General features: G+C 35.2%; 2 protein-coding genes across 2 annotated transcripts in view; one reads left to right on the forward strand and one right to left on the reverse strand.

Annotated features, from left to right (window-relative positions):
• Positions 1-22,062, reverse strand: part of LOC148948074 (uncharacterized) — a 407,093-nt gene that overhangs the window by 117,787 nt on the left and 267,244 nt on the right. The gene's annotated exons all lie outside the window — the stretch shown is intronic.
• On the forward strand, positions 931-21,823 carry LOC148948076 (uncharacterized). The gene is made up of 3 exons (XM_089096086.1): positions 931-953; positions 4,574-4,817; positions 21,497-21,823. Exons 1-3 carry the CDS (start codon positions 931-933, stop codon positions 21,821-21,823), a joined length of 594 nt encoding a protein of 197 aa, XP_088952212.1.

Raw genomic sequence — 22,062 nt, forward strand, 5'->3', positions numbered from 1 at the left:
TCTCTAGAAAAAAATTTGCCGATTCTTTTTGAAAACGGCAGTTTTTATCACTGAATAGTCAATTATTGACAAATGATCAGTCTGTCTAAACAAGGCATGATTACAGATTAGTAGCATAGACCAAAGATTTAACGGGAAGATATTGCACTGACCATTTTGGATGGCTCCAAAAACTGTCCAGAACTAAAAATATCCAATCAATCAATCAATAGACTGTGTAGCAAACCATTATTCTATGGCTTGTTCCTTGGCTAAACTATGGGAAGCTTGACCAAATAGTAGTAAGTGATGAAGATTTCAACAACAGACGGCTGTTGTCTTTATCCATACTTTATAGATAAAGTATGGAAAGTTTGAACAATTCATAGCAAGTGATAAATATCCAAGCCAGAGTGACTGTTTGTTCAGATTTAACATAACATTTTCTTTGTTGCAAAAACAATCTTCCAAAATATCACAAAGAGCCTGAAACCCCTTGAAAACGGCATCGGATCAGAGTAAAAAGTACACCATTGCATTTGACAAAGCTGAAAACTACACAGGAGGTTTACAGTCCCCCATTTCAAAAACTAAAGAAAAACCTATTCCAGCCATTCTAGTTTTTTTTCTTTTGACTCATATGAAACCTAATGCTTTTAATGGCAGCTAAAAGCTAATGCTTCTAATTCTGCTGCCTAATGGTAGCAGAATGCCAGAGGCGACTACCTTGAAGAAGTCTCAGTGCCAGCGTCCTAAAGCATCAGCTTTTTTCACTTCTCACTGTTTCTTGCTTTACAAACTTAGCTACTTTTCATTGTTTCTTACTTTGCCACTTAGCTGTTTCAACTTTCAATTCAATTCACAATATTGAGTTGACATTACTCTTGGTGACTAATTAGCATGTTTCAATTCACAATATTGAGTTGACATCACTTTTGGTGACTAATCAGCATGTTTCAATTCAAGTCAAAATGGTAATTTCAAATGGCTGTCATTTATATGTTGCCTCAATATCACAAAATCACTGAAAATATGAGCTCTACAAAATTCAACTTTTAGCAGAAAATCAGGTTATATTAGAAGTCTTTAGCACAAAAACCTGTGACTTTCTACCATTCAGCAGCAAAAACCATTGAACCTGTGACAATCAAAAAACCTGTGAAGTTTCACAGGAAACCTGTGACTGTGGCAACACAGCCTAATTGTCTTGTGAACAAGTAGGTTATTAATTCAAATAGTTTTGCTAGTACAGCGCTTCCTACTTTTAAATTGACAAAGAAGGGACAAATCTGCTATTAGCTGGACATAGGAATCGCTCATTGTAACATAGTTATTACAGAATATTGCCTATTCCCGTCCACTGATTGCCTTGTTCTCGGCCGGTAGCAAATGAAAAGTTTTCGTCCAGCTGTTGCTATAGGCCCTAATCTCGGACAAGAGAATTTCGAAATAGCTACCGGTCGCTAATTCATCATTTGGCAAATGAAACATTAAATCTTAAAAGGTTTAATATGTTGGCATTAATTTAACAAATTTGGTATTTAAATTTGATTTTCAGATAAGTTAATTATTCAGATTAGAATTATTGAGGAAAGTGATTTTCTTTGTTATTCAATGAGGGCAGGTGCGGATCAAGGATTTTTTTTGTGGGGGGGGGGGTGCAAACTAGGTTGATCCGATAAAAAAAATTTAGGGGGCGCAAAATAGGTTGATTTGAAAAATGTGCGTCAGGCGCAAGTTTAATTAACGCAAACTTGAGTTAATTAAGAAAATTAAACTACTTTAGACTACGCTAGGGGTGGTGCGCCCTCTCGCCCCCCCCACTGGATCCACTACTGAATGAGGGGAACTGTTATTCCCCTGTAAAATATTTTCCACTATGTGAGATTCCCATGGTACACTTTTCATAGTGATCTAACGCTATTTTTGATGTGTTTTAGGCTTTTTTTAGAAATCACCATAAACTCCTTTTTGGAATAAACTTTTACTTTGAAAACAAACCAAAATAACAGTTACCGTTCCTGAATCACTGTCAGATAACAATTTTTTCTCATGCGCTGTTGTTTGCTCTTTACTAGGGTACAGCTACCTCTGCAACCATGACAGTGGCGGATTCAGAGGGGGAGCATCCCCCCCTAAGGGAGTCTAAAGTAGTGTATTTTACTTAATTAACGCAAGTTTACGTTAATTAAACTTGCTCCTAACGCAAGTTTATCGGATCAACGTATTTTGCGCCCCCTCTTAAAAATCCTGGATCCGCCCCTGAACCATGATGAGAGGAAATGTCTGGATGGAAATCTCTACCGGGTTGAAGTTGTTTAGAGTAAATATGGAGGAAAGGAGATTTTTTCACGGGAGAAATTTGCCATGGGAGTTTTCCTTTAAATAAATTCTCCAGAGGGAATTTTCTGCGGGAGCAAATTTGTACTAGGGGACTGGTTATTTGTGGGGAAACTTCCGTAAAGGATGGGATTCTGGATTTTTTTTTCGTTGCGGGAGGGGGGGGGGCTGCACAAAAAAACTAAAAAAACATTACGAAATTTGGTACTTACGCATTATGCGGGCACCGCAAAAGAAGTCAAGTTTGGCTAATGCCAATGAAATAAAATAAAAAATATCATAGCTGCCAAACAAATTTGGGCACTATTTTGGCACATGAGGGGGGGGGGGCGTGGGTAAAGCATAGCATATATTAAATTCGTAACCTAACTTAGGTAACTTTCCCCCTCCCCCAAGCCCCAAAAAACAATCGTTTAAATATCGAAACTCCATGAGAGACAACGCTTCTTAATCAATGTAGGTCTTTCAAAGAGCTGTTTGACGGGATTTGTTGGGTGACTGTAGGATTTCCCATTTGATATTCCGCATACAGTATATAGCAGTACCCGCATGATGCGTAAATACCAAAATTTGTTTACATACATTTTTGTTACATTTGTACAAGTCAGACAAACATTTTTTTTGGGGTGGTGGTGGTTAGAACCCCTACCCCCCCCCCCCCCTGGGTACAGCCCTGCCCAAGGGAACAAATTTGCTATTGTACAAGGAAACCAGTAACGAAAAACCTGTCAAATAGGCTATAGATAAATGACTGCAAAGCCGTGGTTTCTCAATGAGTTACAATATTTACACAATTATTTTTTGGAGTTTAAGGGGGGATGGTACCTAAGTAAGGTTAAGATACATATTTAATATATGGTATGATTCCCCCCCCCCTAATTTGCCAATATATAGCCCAAATTTTTTATAAACTATTATATATTCATTCTATTTTACTTTATTTCATTAGCATTAACCAAACTTGAATTCTTTAGTAGTATATAGAAGTGTCCGCAAAATGCCCCAGTACCGATAAATGACTGCAAAGCCGTGGTTTCTCATTGAGTTACAATATTTAAACGATTGTTTTTTGGGGTTTAAGGGGGGAAAGGTATCTAAGTTAGGTTACGTATTTAATAATGGTATGCTTTACCCCCCCCCCACCCCCTTATGTGTAAATATATAGTCCAAATTTGCCTATAAACTATTATATATTTATCCTATTTTATTTAATTTCATTAGCATTAACCAAACATGACTTATTTAGCAGTGTCCGCAAAATGCACCAGTACCAATAAATGACGGCAAAGCCGTGGTTTCTCAATGAATTACAATATTTAACGAATGTTTTTTGGGGGTTAAGGGGGGGAGTAGATAGGTTAGGTTAAGTTGCGTAATTACGCATATGTTTTATTCTGCACCCCCCCCCCTAATGTTTAATGTGTAGCCCAAATTTGTTTACAAACTATTGCATATTCATCCTATTTTATATTATTTCATTAGCATTAACCAAACTAGACTTCTTTAGCAGTGCCCACATAATGCCCACATAATAAAAAAAAATAACTAAAACTAAAGGAGTAACAATGAACCTTAGAAAAACATACATTATTCTATATATGGAAGAGGTTGTGCCCTCCTCAGCACCCTGCTCTTTATGCTAATGTTTGAGTTTGTCACAACTATTGAAAAAAAAATTATTTAATCACCTAGCCTCTGTAGAATAAGATTCTTTAGTTAGAATATTTAATTTGGCTCGCACGTCACATACTATTCTGATTGCCCTTTTATTGAGAGAACGACCAGAGAAATGTAAATTCACAAGGGGTCAGAACCTAAAACTTACACCATCAAATGTGGTGAGACAGATTTTTAGTGCTCAAAAAAAGGACACTAAAAAATATTTGAAGTAACGATAATCAAAAGTGAAGAAAAAAAAAATTTTGATTAATAGACATGCGATAATGAGTATTATAAAGAACATAAAATAAATAATACAGAAGTATTTTGTTTATAATACAAGCGATATGGATAATTTCGAGCAATAGGAAGAATCAGAACATGTTTAAGTTGGAAGGGAAGAGCAAATGATTGTCTAATTAACTGGCATGCAAAATCGAGTATTACAACATGTCAAAAATGAAAGTGAAGAGCAAAGTTTGCACCATTAGAGGACAAGTGAAAGCGATAATGAGAACAAGTCCAAAATGTAAGTAAATGTAAAATAAGTAAGTATATGCAAGTGTGACACAAACTGAAAATCTCAATATTTCAGGAATAAAATGCAGGCTCTAAAAGCTATTTCAAAGACAAATAAGAACCATTCACCAATCAAGAAATTTAAACATTGTCCATCCTGTTTAATGCCATTTTCCTATGGTAATTTCATACTTATATTGAAGCAACCAAAATCAGCAAAATCAAAACTAAAAAGATTATTAAGACAACAAAAGCACCCTCAGCTGAATAGTAAACAAAGTAAAAAACTAAACTACCTTAAGAAGAAATCTAGAAATTTGGCAAGTTGATTGGTAAGAGTTTAGTAAGTTTGCTATTTGGCACAAAGAAGAGTGACTGAATAGTAAAGAAAGTAGGGAATGTAAGTTTCTAAAAAAGAAACCTAGAAATTTAGTAAATAGCCTGTAAGAAGTCTGTTAATTTGGCAAGAAGCCTGATGAAACCTAGTATTTCAAAAAGAAACCTAGAAATTTGGTAATTAGCTTGCTAAGAAGTTTAGTAATTTGGTAAGAAACCTGTTAAGTAAACAGAAAGAAGAGTGACTAAATAGTGAAGAAAGGAGGAAATGTAAGTTTCTAAAAAAGAAACCTAGAAATTTAGTGAATAGCCCGTAAGAAGTCTGTTAATTTGGCAAGATGCCTGTAGAAACCAAGTATTTCAAAAAGAAACATAGAAATTTGGCAATTAGCTTGCTAAGAAGTTTGGTAATTTGGTAAGAACCCTGTTAAGTAAACAAAAAGAAGAGTGACTGAATAGTGAAGAAAAAAGGAAATCAAAGTTTCTAAAAAAAAAAATTTGGTAATTAGCTTGATACGACGTCTGGTAATTTTGCAAGAAGCCTGTAGAAACCTAGCATTTCAAAAAGAAACCTAAAAATTGGTAATTAGCTTGCTAAGAAGTTTCATAATTTGTTAAGAACCCTGTTAAGTAAACAAAAAGAAGAGTAACTGAATAGTAAAGAATGGAGGAAATTAAAATTTCTAAAAAAGTAACCTAGAAATTGGGTAATTTGCTTCGTAAGAAGATTTTTAAGTCAAAAAATGGAAGATCAGCTGAATAGTAAGGGAAGAAAGAAACTAACATATCTTCAAAAGAAATTACAAAATTTGGTATGTTGCTCCATAGGTTTGGTAAGAAGATTGTTAGTCACCAAATTGAAGGGCAGTTGAATAGTAAAGTAAGGGAAGAATTGAAATATCTTAAAAAGAAAACTAGAAATTTCGTAAGAAGTTTGGGAATTCAGCAAGAAGATTGTTAAGTCAAAAAAAGTAGAGTGACTGACTAGTAAGGAAAGGAGAAAATTAAAATTTCTTAAAAAGGAAACTAGAAAATTGGTAATTTGCTTGGTTAAAAAGTTTGTTAGTTTGGTAAGAAGACTGCTCGTTAACAAAAATAAGGGCAGTTGAATAGTAAAGTAAGGAGGAAAGAGCAAAAGTGATAGCTTAGTTGTGAGGGAGAAGAATCCTAATTGTTATAGCAGTGAAATATGAAAAATAACTGCAGTGATTCATTATATGACCTTTTAATTCTATCTTTTAGAAGTTTAAAGGTGCGAAAATTTCTGCGCATTATGATTTCCTATATCAAGTGGAACCAAATAGGAAACAATTATAACCTAAATTTATATTATTAAACTTGGGTTTCAATCCTTGGGTTTACGACACAGCTACTGTTGATGCTTGATGTTTTGCGCGGGTTGCTTCTTATTCTTGAAATTTGACAAACCCCTACTGTGCTATTTGAAATTTGTTACTAGAATGTGGACAATATCCTGTCTTAAGACCAAACTCTCCTATGTCCCTGCTTATGCTGTTCCTGTTTTGTTGCTTATTTCAGATAAGAAATGAACAGTTAACTCAAGCGACCTCGTGAACTAAGGTCTGAGAATTCAATCCAATTCTCTGGATAAGAATCTGTTTCAGAACAACTACTCATGCTCACTAACCACATAAATAGCATAAAAATCAAACATAAAATGCTAGCAGATTCACTGCAACCTGACAACCTAAAATCTTCAGTGAAAGGGTTACTTGATGACCTTATATCGGCTAAGATCTCTTCCCAGGTAGATGAGGCAGTGGTTAAAATGAAAGAGGAACAGACATTCATGGAATATACTGTCACTATCTCTAATAATAATATGTGCCTTCCCACTGATTTTTCTTTATGTTTGTTTATGATCCTTTCACCATCATGTAGCTTTGTTGGGGTTCCACCACTGTTTCTTTTCCTTTCAGATAAATGACCTGTTTTCGTTTTTTTAATTACATTTGCTTATAATATAATTTTAAAAGACAGGTTAAATTCTCGCTGGTAAGTTAGAGGCGTCGCAATAAGTAAGTTTTGAATTAAGTTTTAGTTTTGTACTTCCTGGTTCAGAGTCATTGTAAGATAATGCTAAGAGAGTAGAATTGGGTTTGAATGGGGATGGAGATGATTGGATCGGCCAAGCGAAGGTCCACCCCTGTGAACAGTTGTGTACAAAATATTATTTTGATTTAGTCTACTTTGAGACCCAGTCAAGGGAGTCTGTAATTGGAATTTATAGATGTTATTATTGTGACCTTTGGAAGAATACAAGTAAGGTATTTTCTACAAACTGTGTACTAGTTTCCGTAGCCCAGGCAGGGTAGGAATAGAGCTACGAGGTACCGTCATTATTATATTGACAAGGAGGTTTGTTACCTCCAAGGAGAGAGTTAGAGATTTTCTAGCCGTAACCCAAGGCGGGTACATATGGCTTTAGAAAGTGGCCATTTGAACACTTGATCGCGTTATCATACCCTGGGACAGAGTATACTGTAAATCGGGTAGTACCAAACCCGCTATTTGCAGAACCGGTGTGGTAGACGCGGGAATAACATTATAATTTGGGGCCGGGGCTTTCTCCTCCAATAAGTGGTGACACCCGTATATTACCACGCCAGTGGCGTTGTGGCCTACCGGTTTATCACTGGTGGCTAAATACCTCGCACATTGATGGCAGCAAGTGACCCATTGGGGTAAGAACGGGAATCCCACTAATATTTGGGCCGACAAGGGGTTCACCCCTTTGAGTAAGTGGCATAGCAACCTTTTTGCGCCATTTTTGCACCAATTGATGTTTTGCACTGGTTGCTTTTATTCTTCAAATTTCACAATCCCCTGCTTTTCTATTTGAAATTTGTTACTAGATTGTAGACAATATCCTGCCTTAAACCCAAACTGTCTTTTACCACTGCTTATTCTGTTCCTGTTTTGCTGTTTACTTCAGATAAGAAATGAACAGTCAACTCAAGCCACCTCGTGAACTAAGGTCTGAGAACTCAATCCAATTCTCTGGATAAGAATCTGTTTCGGAACAACTACTCATGCTCACTAACCACATATATAGCATAAAAATCAAACATAAAATGTTAGCAGATTCACTGCAACCTGACAGCCTAAAATCTTCAGTGAAAGGGTTACTTGATGACCTTATATCGGCTAAGATCTCTTTCCAGGTAAATGAGGCAGTGGTTAAAATGAAAGATGAACAGACATTCATGGAATATTACTGTCACTATCTCTTCAGATAAGCTGGATGCAATCAAGCAGGAGGTGTATGCTGGCCTCAACCTAGATCTTAGTAATCTAGTAGATAAAACCCTTGAAAGCTACAACAGATGCATATTTTCTGTTGAATCTTCTATGGCTACTTTAGAGTCATCCATGATATACCTTAAAAACTCTTTCCAGCCTATCCACCAAGCTGGCAAGATTAAATGACCGTTTTGAACAGCAGGCTTTGAGTAATCAAATTATTGTCTTTGGGGTGAAAGAAGATGCCTCCATTAAAAACACTGAAAGTCGATTCTTCTCACTATGTGCTGGGAAATTTCCTGGCACATCAATTATTCAGTCTGATGTTGTATCAACCAAAAGAATTGACAAACCATCTGCAAAACCCAGACCCATAGTTGTAGAATTTTGCAACTTACGAGTTCGTCAACTGCTTCTCAGACAAAAGAAGGATTTGAAAGGAACTGGAATTCCACCACTGTTGGGGTTCCAAACTGTTTCTTTTCCTTTCAGATAAATGACCTGTTTTCATTTTTTTAATTACATTTGCTTATAGTATAATTTCAAAAGACAGGTTAAATTTTCGCTGCTAAGTTAGAGGCGTGGCAATAAGTAGGCTTTCAATTAAGTTCTATTTTTGTACTTCCTGGTTCGGAGTTATTGAAAGATAAAGCTAAGAGAGTAGAATTGGGTTTGAATGGGGATGGAAATGATTGGCTGGGCAGAGAGAAGGTCCACCCCTATGAACAGTTGTGCACAAAATATTATTTTGATTTAGTCTACATTGAGACCTAAAAAGCTTGAGCTAAGAGAGTAGAATTGGGTTTGAATGGGGATGAAAATGATTGGCTGGGCAGAGCGAAGGTCCACCCCTATGAACAGTTGTGCACAAAATATTATTTTGATTTAGTCTACTTTGAGACCCCGTATAGGGAGTCTGTAATTGGAATTTATAGATACTATTATTGTGATCTTTGGAAGAATACAAGTAAGGTATTTTCTACAAACTGTGTACTAGTTTGAGTAACCAGACAGGGTAGGAATAGAGCTACGAGGTACCGTCATTATTATATTGACAAGGAGGTTTGTTACCTCCAAGGAGAGAGTTAGAGATTTTCTAGCCGTAACCCAAGGCGGGTACATATGGCTTTAGAAAGTGGCCATTTGACCACTTGATCGCGTTATCATACCCTGGGACAGGATATACTGTAAATCGGGTAGTAACAAACCCGCTATTTGCAGAACCGGTGTGGTAGACGCGGGAATAACATTATAATTTGGGGCCGGGGCTTTCCCCTCCAATAAGTAGTGAAACCTGTATATTACCACGCCAGTGGCGATGTGGTCTACCGGTATAACACTGGTAGCTAAATACCACAAACATTGGTGGCAGCAAGTGAACCGTTGGGGTTAGAAAGGGAATCCCACTAATATTTGGGCCAACAAGGGGTTCTCCCCTTCGAGTAAGTGGTATAGCAACCATTTTGCGCCATTTTTGCACCAATAACTGGCGACCCCTGTACTTACAACCCAATAAGTGGTGACAACAACAAAAAGAGCTATCAACAGCACTGATGGTAAAAAAAATTCGGCGTTTTCGACGAGACAAGTAATTTAGCCTACAAGAGTATTCTATTGTGGTTACATATATAAAAAATCGCAAAGAGAAATTTTTTTTTATCTGGGCTGTGCCTAGTTGAATAATAATAAGTAATAAAATTTACGAATCAATATATCGCACAACTAATTAGTGTGCAAAAATTGACACGCAGCAATTTTTAGCGAGAGACCGGAAGTTACATGGATAAAAGAATTTTCATTTAGACTGAAGAGGTAATTTCAGTTAACGAAATTTTGAAATTATGTCGGACAGAGATGAGATTAAATTAAGACCGAGAAGAGCAAGTGAAGCCCATAGAAAAAGTAGGAAAATAGAAAGAAAGGTTAATATGGAGGCCTTTGAGGAAGAGCACCGAGAATATAAGGAAAAAATGCAGGCTGAGAAAGATGAAATTAGAAAGAATAGAAAAGATTACGGAAAGGCTAAAGTAGCCTATAAAGAAAGAGACAATACGGATATAGAATGAACAGATTCATAAAATGAATTAAGAGAATATAAAGACAGTGAGAATCATAGTAGGCCAAGTAGCAGGAGCAGTAGAAGCTCAATTTCCAGCAGGAGCTTGCAAAAACGTAACCAAATAAATACGACTCGACAATTAATTGATTTTAAGGAGAAAGAATCAGAGAGATATGGACAATGAAAAGTATCATAGGAGAGCCAGAGAAAAAAAGGAGGAGGCTGACAGAGAGGAAAGAAAACACATAATGAAAATAATTGTAGAGACAAATTCCCAAGAGCCTCAGAAATCATCTAGAATAGAAGTAATGCAAATAGTAAGCCTGCAACCAACGAAATAAAAGTAAGTTGTACATTTATACATGTGCAATTTTGAAAAAACGGTGAAATTAAGCGGGTTGTCAAAAGAAAATTGGGTGACAACAATACTACTGCTCCTTAACTATTGAGCGCAACTTGTATATAAAGCATTACCAATGGAGTACTCAAAATATTTTGAAAGACTAAAACAAGCCATTTTTGAAAAGTTTCAACTCTCCCCCGAGCAATTTCAAAGGAGATATAGAAGCGAAAGAAAACGAGACAACGAAACTTAGAAAGAATTCGGGTACAAATTGAAAGATATGTGTTTAAAATGGCTAGAGTTAGAAAACTATAGAATGTTAGAAGACCCGGAAGAAATAAAGGAAGAGATAAAGGAAATAATAGATAAAACAGTAATGGAACAATTTTTAGAAAGCACCAACAGAGAATTGAAAATATATTTGAAAGAAAAGAACCCCAAAACAAGCAAATAAGTGGTGGAAATGGCAAATAGGTGGACCGAAATAAGAGAGGAAGTTGAGGAGACAGACATATTTCAATATAGAGAGTATAACAATAATAGGCACTATAACACAGCGCAAAGAGAATTAACTTGCCATACCTGTGGTACCACGGGGCATTTTGCAAGAAACTGCCCCAGTGAACATGACCAAAAACCACATAAAACGACAACCTGGGCCATGACCCATAATAAGGAAAAAAATTACGCATTTGCAGAGTCGCATAAAATACACGGAAAATTGAACGGGGAATTAGTAGAAATGGCAATTGATTCCTGCAGTGACCAAACCTATGTGCGAACTGACCTAATTAATAGAACGGAGATAGACCATAAAAATAAGATTACAACATTATGTTAATATGGAGACAAGCACCCATGCCCATCTGCTTGGGTAAGAATAGAAACTGTAAAGAAGGACGGTACGGTCCAGAGAAAAGCGATAAAAGTAGGCTTAGTACCTACGCTAGCAGTGCATGTTTTAATAGGAGGAGACTTTGGAGATATCTGAAATCTCCTATCGTTAAAAGTGACTTCTTTAACAGTTGGAAAATTATAAAATTACACCACGACAGAAAAATATGCTACTTCGTTTACAAGGCGGGGAGGAGGACCGGCCAATAAAACAAATTGGGAGGCTGTGTCACCCTGTTGGAAAAGCAAACACTTGATACGCATGTTCAAAATATTGATAATCCAGAGAAATGGGATGCAGAACTAAACAGACAACATAATATTGAAAATAAGACGCGCGAGAATGATTTTTCGGGAAAATTTCCCGAAAATGGAAAACTTGAAAACAGTTTTAATGAATAAGAGACGCTGACAAGTACAGGCTAAAATGAAGTGCTGATTGTACCAGAGAATAAGGAGACGAAATTTATTGTAGGCGCTTTTCCTCGTAAAAATCGAGAAATTTTTAGTACAATATGAAAAACCAAATGTCGGAATTCAGTTCCCATTTGATAACGAAATATTTTTTTCTGCGGTAAAAGTAAAGAGAAGTAAAAGAGAGGAAAGAGATATTAAACGGAGCTACAATGAAGTAATGCAGTCAAACATGGTGGACATTGTAGTCCAAATCAGATTTAACGATGATTTATTATTTTGCGCAAATGAAAAAATTGAGTAAAGTAGAGATGAAAAGAGGAGTGTAAAAAAGAGACAAAATTTGGAGATTCAGCCTGCAGTGGTGAAAAATAAAAAATGTGGGATGGGGTGTGCCTTGATAACATGAATAATAGGGAGAAAAATAAAATGTTGGATGGGCTGTGCCTTGATAACATAAAAAATAGGGGGGAAAAGAGGTCAAATGCCCATGGGGAAAAAAACAAGATGGATACAAAATAGAGATGAATGACCTACAACGGGTTGGGGGAAAGATGTGAGATATTGAATGTCGAGTCGGATGGAAAAATTTGGAAAGGAATCTAAGATTAGTATTATCAATTCAAAAGATATGTCGATCATTTATGAGGAGGAGGAATCCCTTGGGGAAGATCCCCTGCGGGAAATCACGAAAGATAGCCTTTTTCTCAATGCACAACTGGCGGACAAGTTGTGATCCTTTTACCGAGAATTTGCCTCTCTGATCTGGAGTCCTTGGGGGATACTCTGTTCCAGCCACTTCATATTTCACCCAAACCTTTGTCCAGTAACCCTATTCATAGTTGTTATTCTTCATGGGAACCGACAATTATTTCCGGCAAATTGTATTCAGTGGGAGATGTATCCAAGTTTCATCTTCAATTAGCATCAAGGCATATTCTTCATTTAATTATCCCAGGGGAGGAAACCCAGAAAAAAGGCGATTCATGGTTCGCTCAAAATTTTACTTCATTCCAGTACCCTTATCGTTTTCACAGGCCTTTGCATTTTCGGCCTTAGATTATTTGAAAATTATGCCAAGGGGCAATTTACTTTTTTATTGAGACGTGGGGTTGTTTCCAAAGATGGAAATTAAGAGGATAGTGCAGGCAATTTTTCATGATGGCTGGCATCATCATACGTGCCAGAAACTGATTCTCTTCTCCTCTCAAATGTAAATTCGTGAGAGCGAGAAAATTTTTTGTTTTGATTCTGCTGCGCACAATCATTGTCTACGAATCTTGGGGACTTCAACTTTCAAAACCTAATGAGGATGCTATACGATTTAGACCATGGTGGTCCTACAGTAGAGACGTGTTGATGACGACCGATCCAGAGCCAAGCGTGGAAGTAGTAGCACGGACACTAGTGGAAGAGAGAAGGCAAATGGATTTTGTGAAGTTGAAGGTATGTGTTTATGTTTGTAAGGGTGGACCAAGGTAACGCGATGGCTGTCATTTATCTTACGGGGGGAGGTGTTGAGGTTCCGCCACTGTTTCTTTCCCTTTCAGATAAATGACCTCTTTTATTTTTTTTAATCACATTTGCTTATAGTATGATTTCAAAAGACAGGTCAAATTCCCGTTGGTAAGCTAGAGGCGTCGCAATAAGTAAGTTTTGAAGTAAGTTCTATTTTTGTACTTCCTGGTTCGGAGTTATTGAAAGATAAGGCTAAGAGAGTAGAATTGGGAATGAATGGGGATGGAGATGATTGGCTGGGCCAAGCGAAGGTCCACCCCAATGAACAGTTAAGTATAAAATATTAGTTTGATTTAGTGTACTTTGAAACCCAGTATAGGGAGTCTATAATTGGAATTTATAGATGTTATTATCATGACCTGTAGAAGAATACAAGTAAGGTATTTTCTACACACTGTGTACTAGTTTCCGTAACCCAGGCAGGGTAGGAATAGAGCTACGAGGTACCGTCATTATTATATTGACAAGGAGGTTTGTTACCTCCAAGGAGAGAGTTAGAGATTTTCTAGCCGTAACCCAAGGCGGGTACATTTGGCTTTAGAAAGTGGCCATTTGACCACTTGATCGCGTTATCATACCCTGGGACAGAATATACTGTAAATCGGGTAGTACCAAACCCGCTATTTGAAGAACCGGTGTGGTAAACGCGGGAATCAAATTATAATTTGGGGCCAGGGCTTTCCCCTCCAATAAGTGGTGACACCCGTATATTACCACGCCAGTGGCGTTGTGGGCTATCGGTATAACACTGGTGGTTAAATACCACACACATTGGTGGCAGCAAGTGAACCATTGGGGTAAGAGCGGGAATCCCACTAATATTTGGGCTGACAAGGGGTTCTCCCCTTTGAGTAAGTGGCATAGCAACCTTTTTGCGCCATTTTTGCACCAATAAGTGGTGACCCCCGTACTTAAAACCCAATAGGCTTGGCTTCTATAATATTTTTGTCATGTCAGTACACTTGCCGCTCACATAATTTTCACTGGTTCCATATTACATTTTGGGCAAATATTATAAATAATATGTGCTACTTCAGAGTTATTTATCTATTTTTTATGTTTGTTTGTGATCCTATCACCCTTAAGCAGGCTGATTTTTTTAATATTTTTGTCCTTTCAATTGCAGCTCATATAATCTTGACTGGTTCCACATTTTACTTAGGGCCAATATTCGGATGAATATGAGCCATGCCATTATTATTTACTTATTTATGTTAGTGATTCTATTGCCTTTCTATAGCCTGAATTCTATCATACTTTTATCATGTCAGCAAATATTCATCTCACATAACTTTGACTGGTCCCATATTTTCATTTTGACCGATATGTTGACTAATGCAAGCCATCTCATTGATATTTCTTTATCTTTGTTTGTGATCCTATCACCCTTGTTTACCCTGAATACTATCATATTTTTGTCATGTCAGTATATATGCAGCTCTCGTAATTTCATACTACCATATTATACTTTGGGCTAATATTTGGAATAATAAGTGCCATTTCATTAAAATTTATTTATATTTGTCTATGATCCTATCACCTTCAGGTAGGCTAATTATTATTATATTTTTTTCATGTCAGCACACTTACAGCTTACATAATTTATACTGGTTCCACATTAGAAACTCAAACAGTCCCCCCCCCTTGTCGTTACAGGAAAGCTGATGGATCTTTCGTGGACAGAAATTCTTCAGCAAGCGCCTTCAATTCGTATTTTACCTCCCTTCCTTCAGTTCCTATTCCACCCTACAGCAGAGTAAGTAGTTTTCCCTTAGTAGAAAAGTCATTTTTCGTTTTCCCATGCAGTGATACCGAAATTTCTAACATTATTTCTCAGTTTTCAAGTAGCCGTTCAGTTGATGGTTTTGGTTTGAGCTGTAATGTTCTTAAAAAAATTGGTCAGTTTGTTTCTAATCCCATCTCACACATAACTAACCTCTGTCTTTCTTCTGGTGTTTTTCCTCATTTATTTAAGGTTGCTAATGTTGTATCTTTGTTTAAAAAAGGTGATTCATCTTTTACTTAAAATTATAGACCTGTTTCTCTCCTTCCTTTCATGTCTAAGGTTGTTGAAAAAGTAGTGTATCGTACACTCTCTTAATTTGTATTTAGTTCTAATACGAATGCAGGAAATTGTCTCATAACTAACTATCAGTATGGCTTTCGTCCCAGTTTTTCTACCTTGCATGCACTTTCAGATGCAACAGAGTTTGTGCGTGCTAATCTTGACAAGGGCTTGTGTGTTTTGGGTCTATTTCTTGACTTTTCAAAGGCATTTAATATGGTCGGTCACTCTGTTCTTTTGTCTAAATTATCTTCATTTGGAGTGCATGGAGTCCCACTTGAATGATTTAGGTCTTACCTCTCGGGGAGATCTCAGTATGTTTAGGTTAATGGTACTTCTTCTTCTTCCTTGCCTATTTCGAAGAGTGTCCCACAGGGCTTTGTGCTTTGACCACATTTATTTTTAATCTATACCAATGATCTTGTTGATGGTCTTCATCCCCTTGTGCACCCCATTCTTTTTGCTGACGACAGTAACTTTTTCATTGCTGCAGTGGACCTGCCATCTGCCACTACAGGGTTAACTCATTTCTTGCCCTCCTTCCTGCCATCTGCCACTGCCATCTGCCATCTGCCACTACAGGGTTAACTCATTTCTTGCCCCCGATGTTATACTTTCTCTTTATTATGCTTTTATTTTTCCTTATATCTCTTATTGCTGTTCTGTCTTGGATAATACTAATAAATCTCTTCTCTGCTCACTTCAAAGAGCCCAAAATAGGGCAGTGAAGGTTGCTTTTACTCTACCTTGTTTTTACCCGTCCTCCGTTCTTTATAATGATACCGAAATAGCTCCGCTGAATCGTATTATGGGTAAAAGTTACCTTTATTTAGCACATTATGCTTTTCTAGGCACCCTTCCACCATCTCGACAGCAGTTTTTATTTCTGTCAAGCTCAGGTAGGTACTCTTTTTTTTTACGTAGCTCTTATCGCAGATTCATTTTACCTAAACGATCATCAACATCAGGTCAGAGGTCTCCTGATTATCAATCAATTTTACTATGGAGCTCCTTCCCTCCTGATATCCCTCTATCTTTCTGCAAAAGCAGTATCTCACTGGGTCTTTTCAGCATAGTAAATATTTCCCCTTTTTTCTTTTTTTTTGACAATTTTATATGTCTCTCTTTTCATTTAGTATATTTTTCTGATTTAAATTTTTTTTTATATTCAATCCTAATTTTCAATCTCTTTTCTTCGTTTGAATAATTTTTTTTTCAGTTATATGTTAAGTTTCCTTTTAAATCCCCTATTTTCATAAATTTCTCTTGATCCAGTTTTTTTTTGTATAAGTATGTTTTTTTTGTTTTTTTTTTATGTGCTTTATAATAGTGTCTTATTTTGTTTTGTTGGTCCTTTACAAGCTGAGCTTTTTGGGCGTGTATAAACCATATGTTTGTAACTTTTTTTTTAGTATTAATAAATTGATTGATTGATTGATTGACACTCTTTTTACCATCTATTTTTTTCTACTGTCTTTTTTTCGTTTATGTTTTTTTTCTGTAAAAAAACTAGAGAAATCAGGAGATTTCTAAAACCCAAGTTTCACATGAGGTGATAAACATACTGCTATCCTATAAAATGTTTTTTTTTCGATTTGGACAACAATCTACAATTGTTTTCAAATTTAATTGAAAAATTAAGATGCTATTCAAGTACTGAGAAGAAAAAACACAAGAATTTACTAAAACAAATACATCTCTGACACTAAATCTAGCTGTGCTACTGTAAAAGGATTCATATTTTTGTCATTTTTTAAAGATAATTTGATGCAAATGTTAGACAGTGGTTTTTTCACTGATTAGCCATCTTTGAGCTGTTTAGTTTTCAGTGAACCACAAATGACAGCTTTAGAGGATTTGGGGGGAAGAAGGGCTGTTATTTACAATATATTTCTATATATTTTTTTTTCAATCTTATTATTAATTTTTATTTCTGTTTTTATTGGGTGTTCAATCCATAGTTTCCATAGTAACAAGCCATATTATTTTTTGTTTTAACCTGATATTATTATTAATGTTTGTTTTTGTTTGTTTTGGATTTTAGTTATCCATCCATAGTAATTTCTAATCTTTTCAAGTTTAGCTTAGGACAAGACTGTTTCTGCTCGTATCAGGTTTTGATGTTGCTCCTTACTCTTGTATAAACAAAATTAGAACGCTATTTAATATATATATATTTTGTTTTGTTTTTAACTGGTCTACTTTTAGTATGTCTTAATTGTAGGAATGTTTTCAATGCTTATCTTTCCATTAACAGCTAAAATATTACTAACATTACTAAAATATAACTTTATAACTAAAATATACTAAATATATTACTAAAATATAATTTAAATAGTAGCTTTGATTTTACGTGAAATTTGAGCAGAAAATTCGATTTTGAAATTTATCCATGTTATATTTTTTTTTAAATAACCGTCAAAGGTTAAATTTTTAAATACAAAAATAATTGTATGCTAGAAAATAAACAGGAAAATTTATAAATATCTAGTAACGGAAGCAAAAACAAATACCTGTAAGAAAAAAACTGATATGTTGAGGTCAGAGCTGTATCCAGGGGGACTACAAGATTGTATTGACACCTTTCCACTTAATAAAAATAGTGGTTGAGGTGCCAGTGATGATTTTTTACTGGATTGAGGGCTATACAACTGCTTTTCCGAAAATCAAGTAGTATCTTGGCTTCGGTGAAACACATACTTAATGTGTTTCAGTTTTGGAATACAGATATTATTAGATATTATATAGATATTACTATATGGATATTATTATCTTTAAATGCTTAACTAACAGCCCGAGAAGTACTCAAATGCCAACTTGAATGAAAAAAAAAATTATTTAATTAAATAATTATTTAAAACACTTCAAATAATTTATACTTTAATTATAATAATTTAAATAATATATTTATTATTATTTAATACTTTAAATAATAAAATTTATTTAAAAAAAACTATTTAAATTTTTCTTCGTTTGATTTACGTAGCGAAATATTAGTCTCAAATCTTTAACAAACAGCGTCATGAAATCTTAAATAACAATTTTGTAAAAAAAAAACTGGTTTGATGGCTAGTTACATTGATAGCTTTAGTATAGAGGTATTTTTAATGGCTAGTAGTTACAAGCACTTTCGAAGTTTAAATGTCAAACATATTGAATTGATAATCACTCCAAAAGGAAATAATCAAATATGCTCATGGGAGGGGGGCAGACAGTGAAGCTCTGAATAGATTAAAATGAAGCAGGGTCAAACCTAACTATGTACCTCAGGCGAATTGATACTAAAATGAGTTGTCAGTAGTAGTCGCAGTAAACCTTAGAAGACGTCTTAGTTTCACAGTTTTAAAGAAAGATAAAATGAGGAAGCTAATTTGGCCATTCATTTAATTAGCTATTTGATAAATGTATATTTTTAATTATTTAATATGGTGCTTTCGTTGGATCCTTTCGAGGAATTTCAGTCGCTGATTGACAGTTTTTATAGCTAGTCCTGGTTTCTGAACATACTTTTAAGTAGTTTATTTATTTCTTGGATTGATGGCACTTATCAGTGGCAGTCCTGGTTTTTGAACATACTTCTAAGTAGTTTATTTTTTCTTGAAGCGGTGGCACTTATCAATGGCAGCCCTTGTTTCTGAACATGCTTCTAAGTAGTTGTTTTTTTCTTGGAGTGGTGGCAACCCCAGTTGGGCTTCAAAACTCTTCAGATTTATCTAGTTTTGAAGTTATTTATTGGAGAGTGAAAGCATGTCCAAATTTCCGTATTATATTTTATGTATTTCATAATGCACTTTATGAATTATTATATTTTTCATAGTATATTTTATAACTTACAGCTTAGCAATAGGCCAGTGCTGTTCGAATGAGAGTGTATTCGCCTCGGACTGAAGTTGTTCAAATTTTGGCTAATTGAATTGGTGGCAGCTTTGGGCCACCAGGTTCTGTGGTCCAGCTGGTCGAATCCTAGTTTACTTTATTATTTTCTTATGTTTTTTATCCTTGCAGTTCGTTAATTATAGTTAAAATTATTATTTTATAGCCAAACTTTTGACTATTATCTCGCTAAATCTTGCTCGGATATAGTTTTGGGCGATAGTTTGATTAAACGATGCATCGATATTTTTACTGGTCGATAATCGATATATCGATTTTGGCATTTATGATCAGTTTTTTTCTTGGAGACAAGTAGTTTAATTTTTCGTGGAGCGGTGGCAACCCCAGTTGGGCTTCAAAACTCTTCAGATTCATCTAATCAACGTATGGTCTAAATCAGTCATATAGTTGAGTTTTTTATTACAAATGTCTCTAAAATTTATTCCATGTAACAAATAATTTTTTCAAAATGTTCTTCCATTTGAGCATATATAATGTATTTAACGAAGATATTTAAAAACAAAAGAAAACACAGGTCATTCGTTTCTAAAAGTATTGATTTTGGATCTGCCTTGTCAGTTTTTTGTTGAATCAGATACAGGAATTGAACCACCATTTTTCCATGACATCGCAGTCCGAAATACATAAGAACATTTTTGTTCTTTTAAAAACTCTTTATCTGTAAAAATAATTGTTTTCACAATAAAATATATACCTACTTTCAGCTCACTTTGCTCCTCAATACTGTTCATTTTGCATTAAATGGGGAGAAAAATAAAAATCGGAAAATAACACAGTCCCTGGCAAATTTGTAAACAAGTTTACAATGCAAAATACACCTCCCCCCTTATCCAGGTATGATATATGCAATTTTTCACCTTGTAACCCCCTGCTTACTATGCTATATAACACAACTTCTATAACTGATTTTTCTATATAATGATACTAATACTACCAACAACTCACCAAAGTGCCTGAGACCAACACAGCTGTGCACCCTCCTCCTCCTTCCCAAATTAGGCAGAAACAAACAATTGTAGTAAGAAGAGGTAACAGGTCCACGAATCATCTTATTTTGCAAAAATAGAAGAAAAAAATGGGACAACAAGTTTTTCTAAAATGATCTATGACTTGATCTTATTTTTTTTGTATAAAAAAATTATATTGAAAAATAAAACTTAGCCTACTTATACTTAACATACTATATAGAATTGAGAGTCTTGCAGCCAACCAGTAGTTAAACTGAGAACTATAAAGTGCTGCTACAGGTGGTATATAGCGAGTATTACTAGTTTCTCCACAGCACTGTATATAAATAGTATAACAGGAAGATCACGGGTCAGTGATTTTTGGCACTACATCTTCGGCGTGTACAAACAGCTCCTCCCATTTAATCTGTCATTAGCGAGTCAGTGCACAATGTTGAAGCCAAGTTTTGCATTCAAGAGAAATCTGAATTGTCTACCCATGAAAAAATCTAATGTCGCTTATGTTTATAGTTGTTTAAATGTTACAAACCTCGTCCGGGTTTGTATAATGGTTGATATAGGGAATTATCGTACTTGTATTATATCTATATACAGTGCTCCACAGAGTGGAGATTAGATCCGCCAATTGGTTTTTGGATGCTCATGGGAGAGTATTGGTTTTTGCATAAGACAAGTAACCAAGCATCATTATGATATTATATGTAGTCAATATGTTTCATTATAATAGATGGCTTTTTACCTCCACTCTGAACTTGCAATAAAAAAAAGTTCAGAAATATATAAAAAGAAACGTCAAAAGGCTGGTCTCCAATACCTCTGAAAGGTGAAAAGTAATTTTTTTTTTCTGGTACCTCGAAAGGACTAAATTTGCTGAGAATAAAAAAGAATGTTTTGGGTAACCCTCTACTGTTTTAGTCCTTTAATTTACTTTTATTGATTTTATTATTATAAACTATAATCCTTTATTAGGAAGTAAAATTTTTTATAATTTTGTTTGATTTATTAATTAATTAGTTCTAATTAACTCTTACTAATCTTTTTATATTAATGTGATCTATAACTAATCCTTTTCGTATTTTAATTCCCATTTTTAGTCATTTTTGTTATTATTTTGAACTTCAATTAGAGGTGTACATAAACCTTTCTCTCACTGTTCATTTCTTTCTTTTCTTTCAGTCGCTCAATTATACTGGTTAGAACACTTGTTTATCTACTTTAAATTCCTGATTTTTTTTCTTTTTTAGCTTATTGCCTGTTTGTTCTGCAAGCAAAAATCCAATTTTCATTTAGAAAGAGATCTACCAGAACTTGCCATTAAGAGAAAGGAATCAATTAAGAAAAATGAAATTAATATTAAAGCTAAATCAGCGATGGTGACTGGTGTAACCAATGTTGGCTGCTATTTCAGAAGCAATGATATGTTTTTTAATGATGAAAGAAAAGAAGAACGGATAAATGCAAAGAAGAATGCAAGGAAAAATGAAAAGTTAAAAAGTATCTTAAAAGGAGCAGGGGAATTAAAGAAATCATCCCTAATGAGGTTTATAACTGTGAGAATACAGTTTTTGTAATGTTTTGATTCTCTTTATCACTACAAACGCTCAGACCTATATAATCCTGAAACCATAAGAAATATAGACTTTTCGTATTTGAGTTATGGAAGCACAGAGAAGGGGGCCTCAAAAGTAAGTCCCGTGGCTAAATTTTTGCCAAGACCTATAAGCTGCCTAAAATGTTCATGGAATACGCTTGGTAGCATGTAAAGGTCGGATAGGGCTTCGAGCATATCGAACAGGTGAATTGGTATCGA

This window comes from Artemia sp. Qi Xiang Cuo, chromosome 10, assembly GCF_049724085.1.
Source record: "Artemia sp. Qi Xiang Cuo chromosome 10, ASM4972408v1, whole genome shotgun sequence".
Taxonomy (NCBI): Eukaryota; Metazoa; Arthropoda; class Branchiopoda; order Anostraca; family Artemiidae; genus Artemia; species Artemia sp. Qi Xiang Cuo.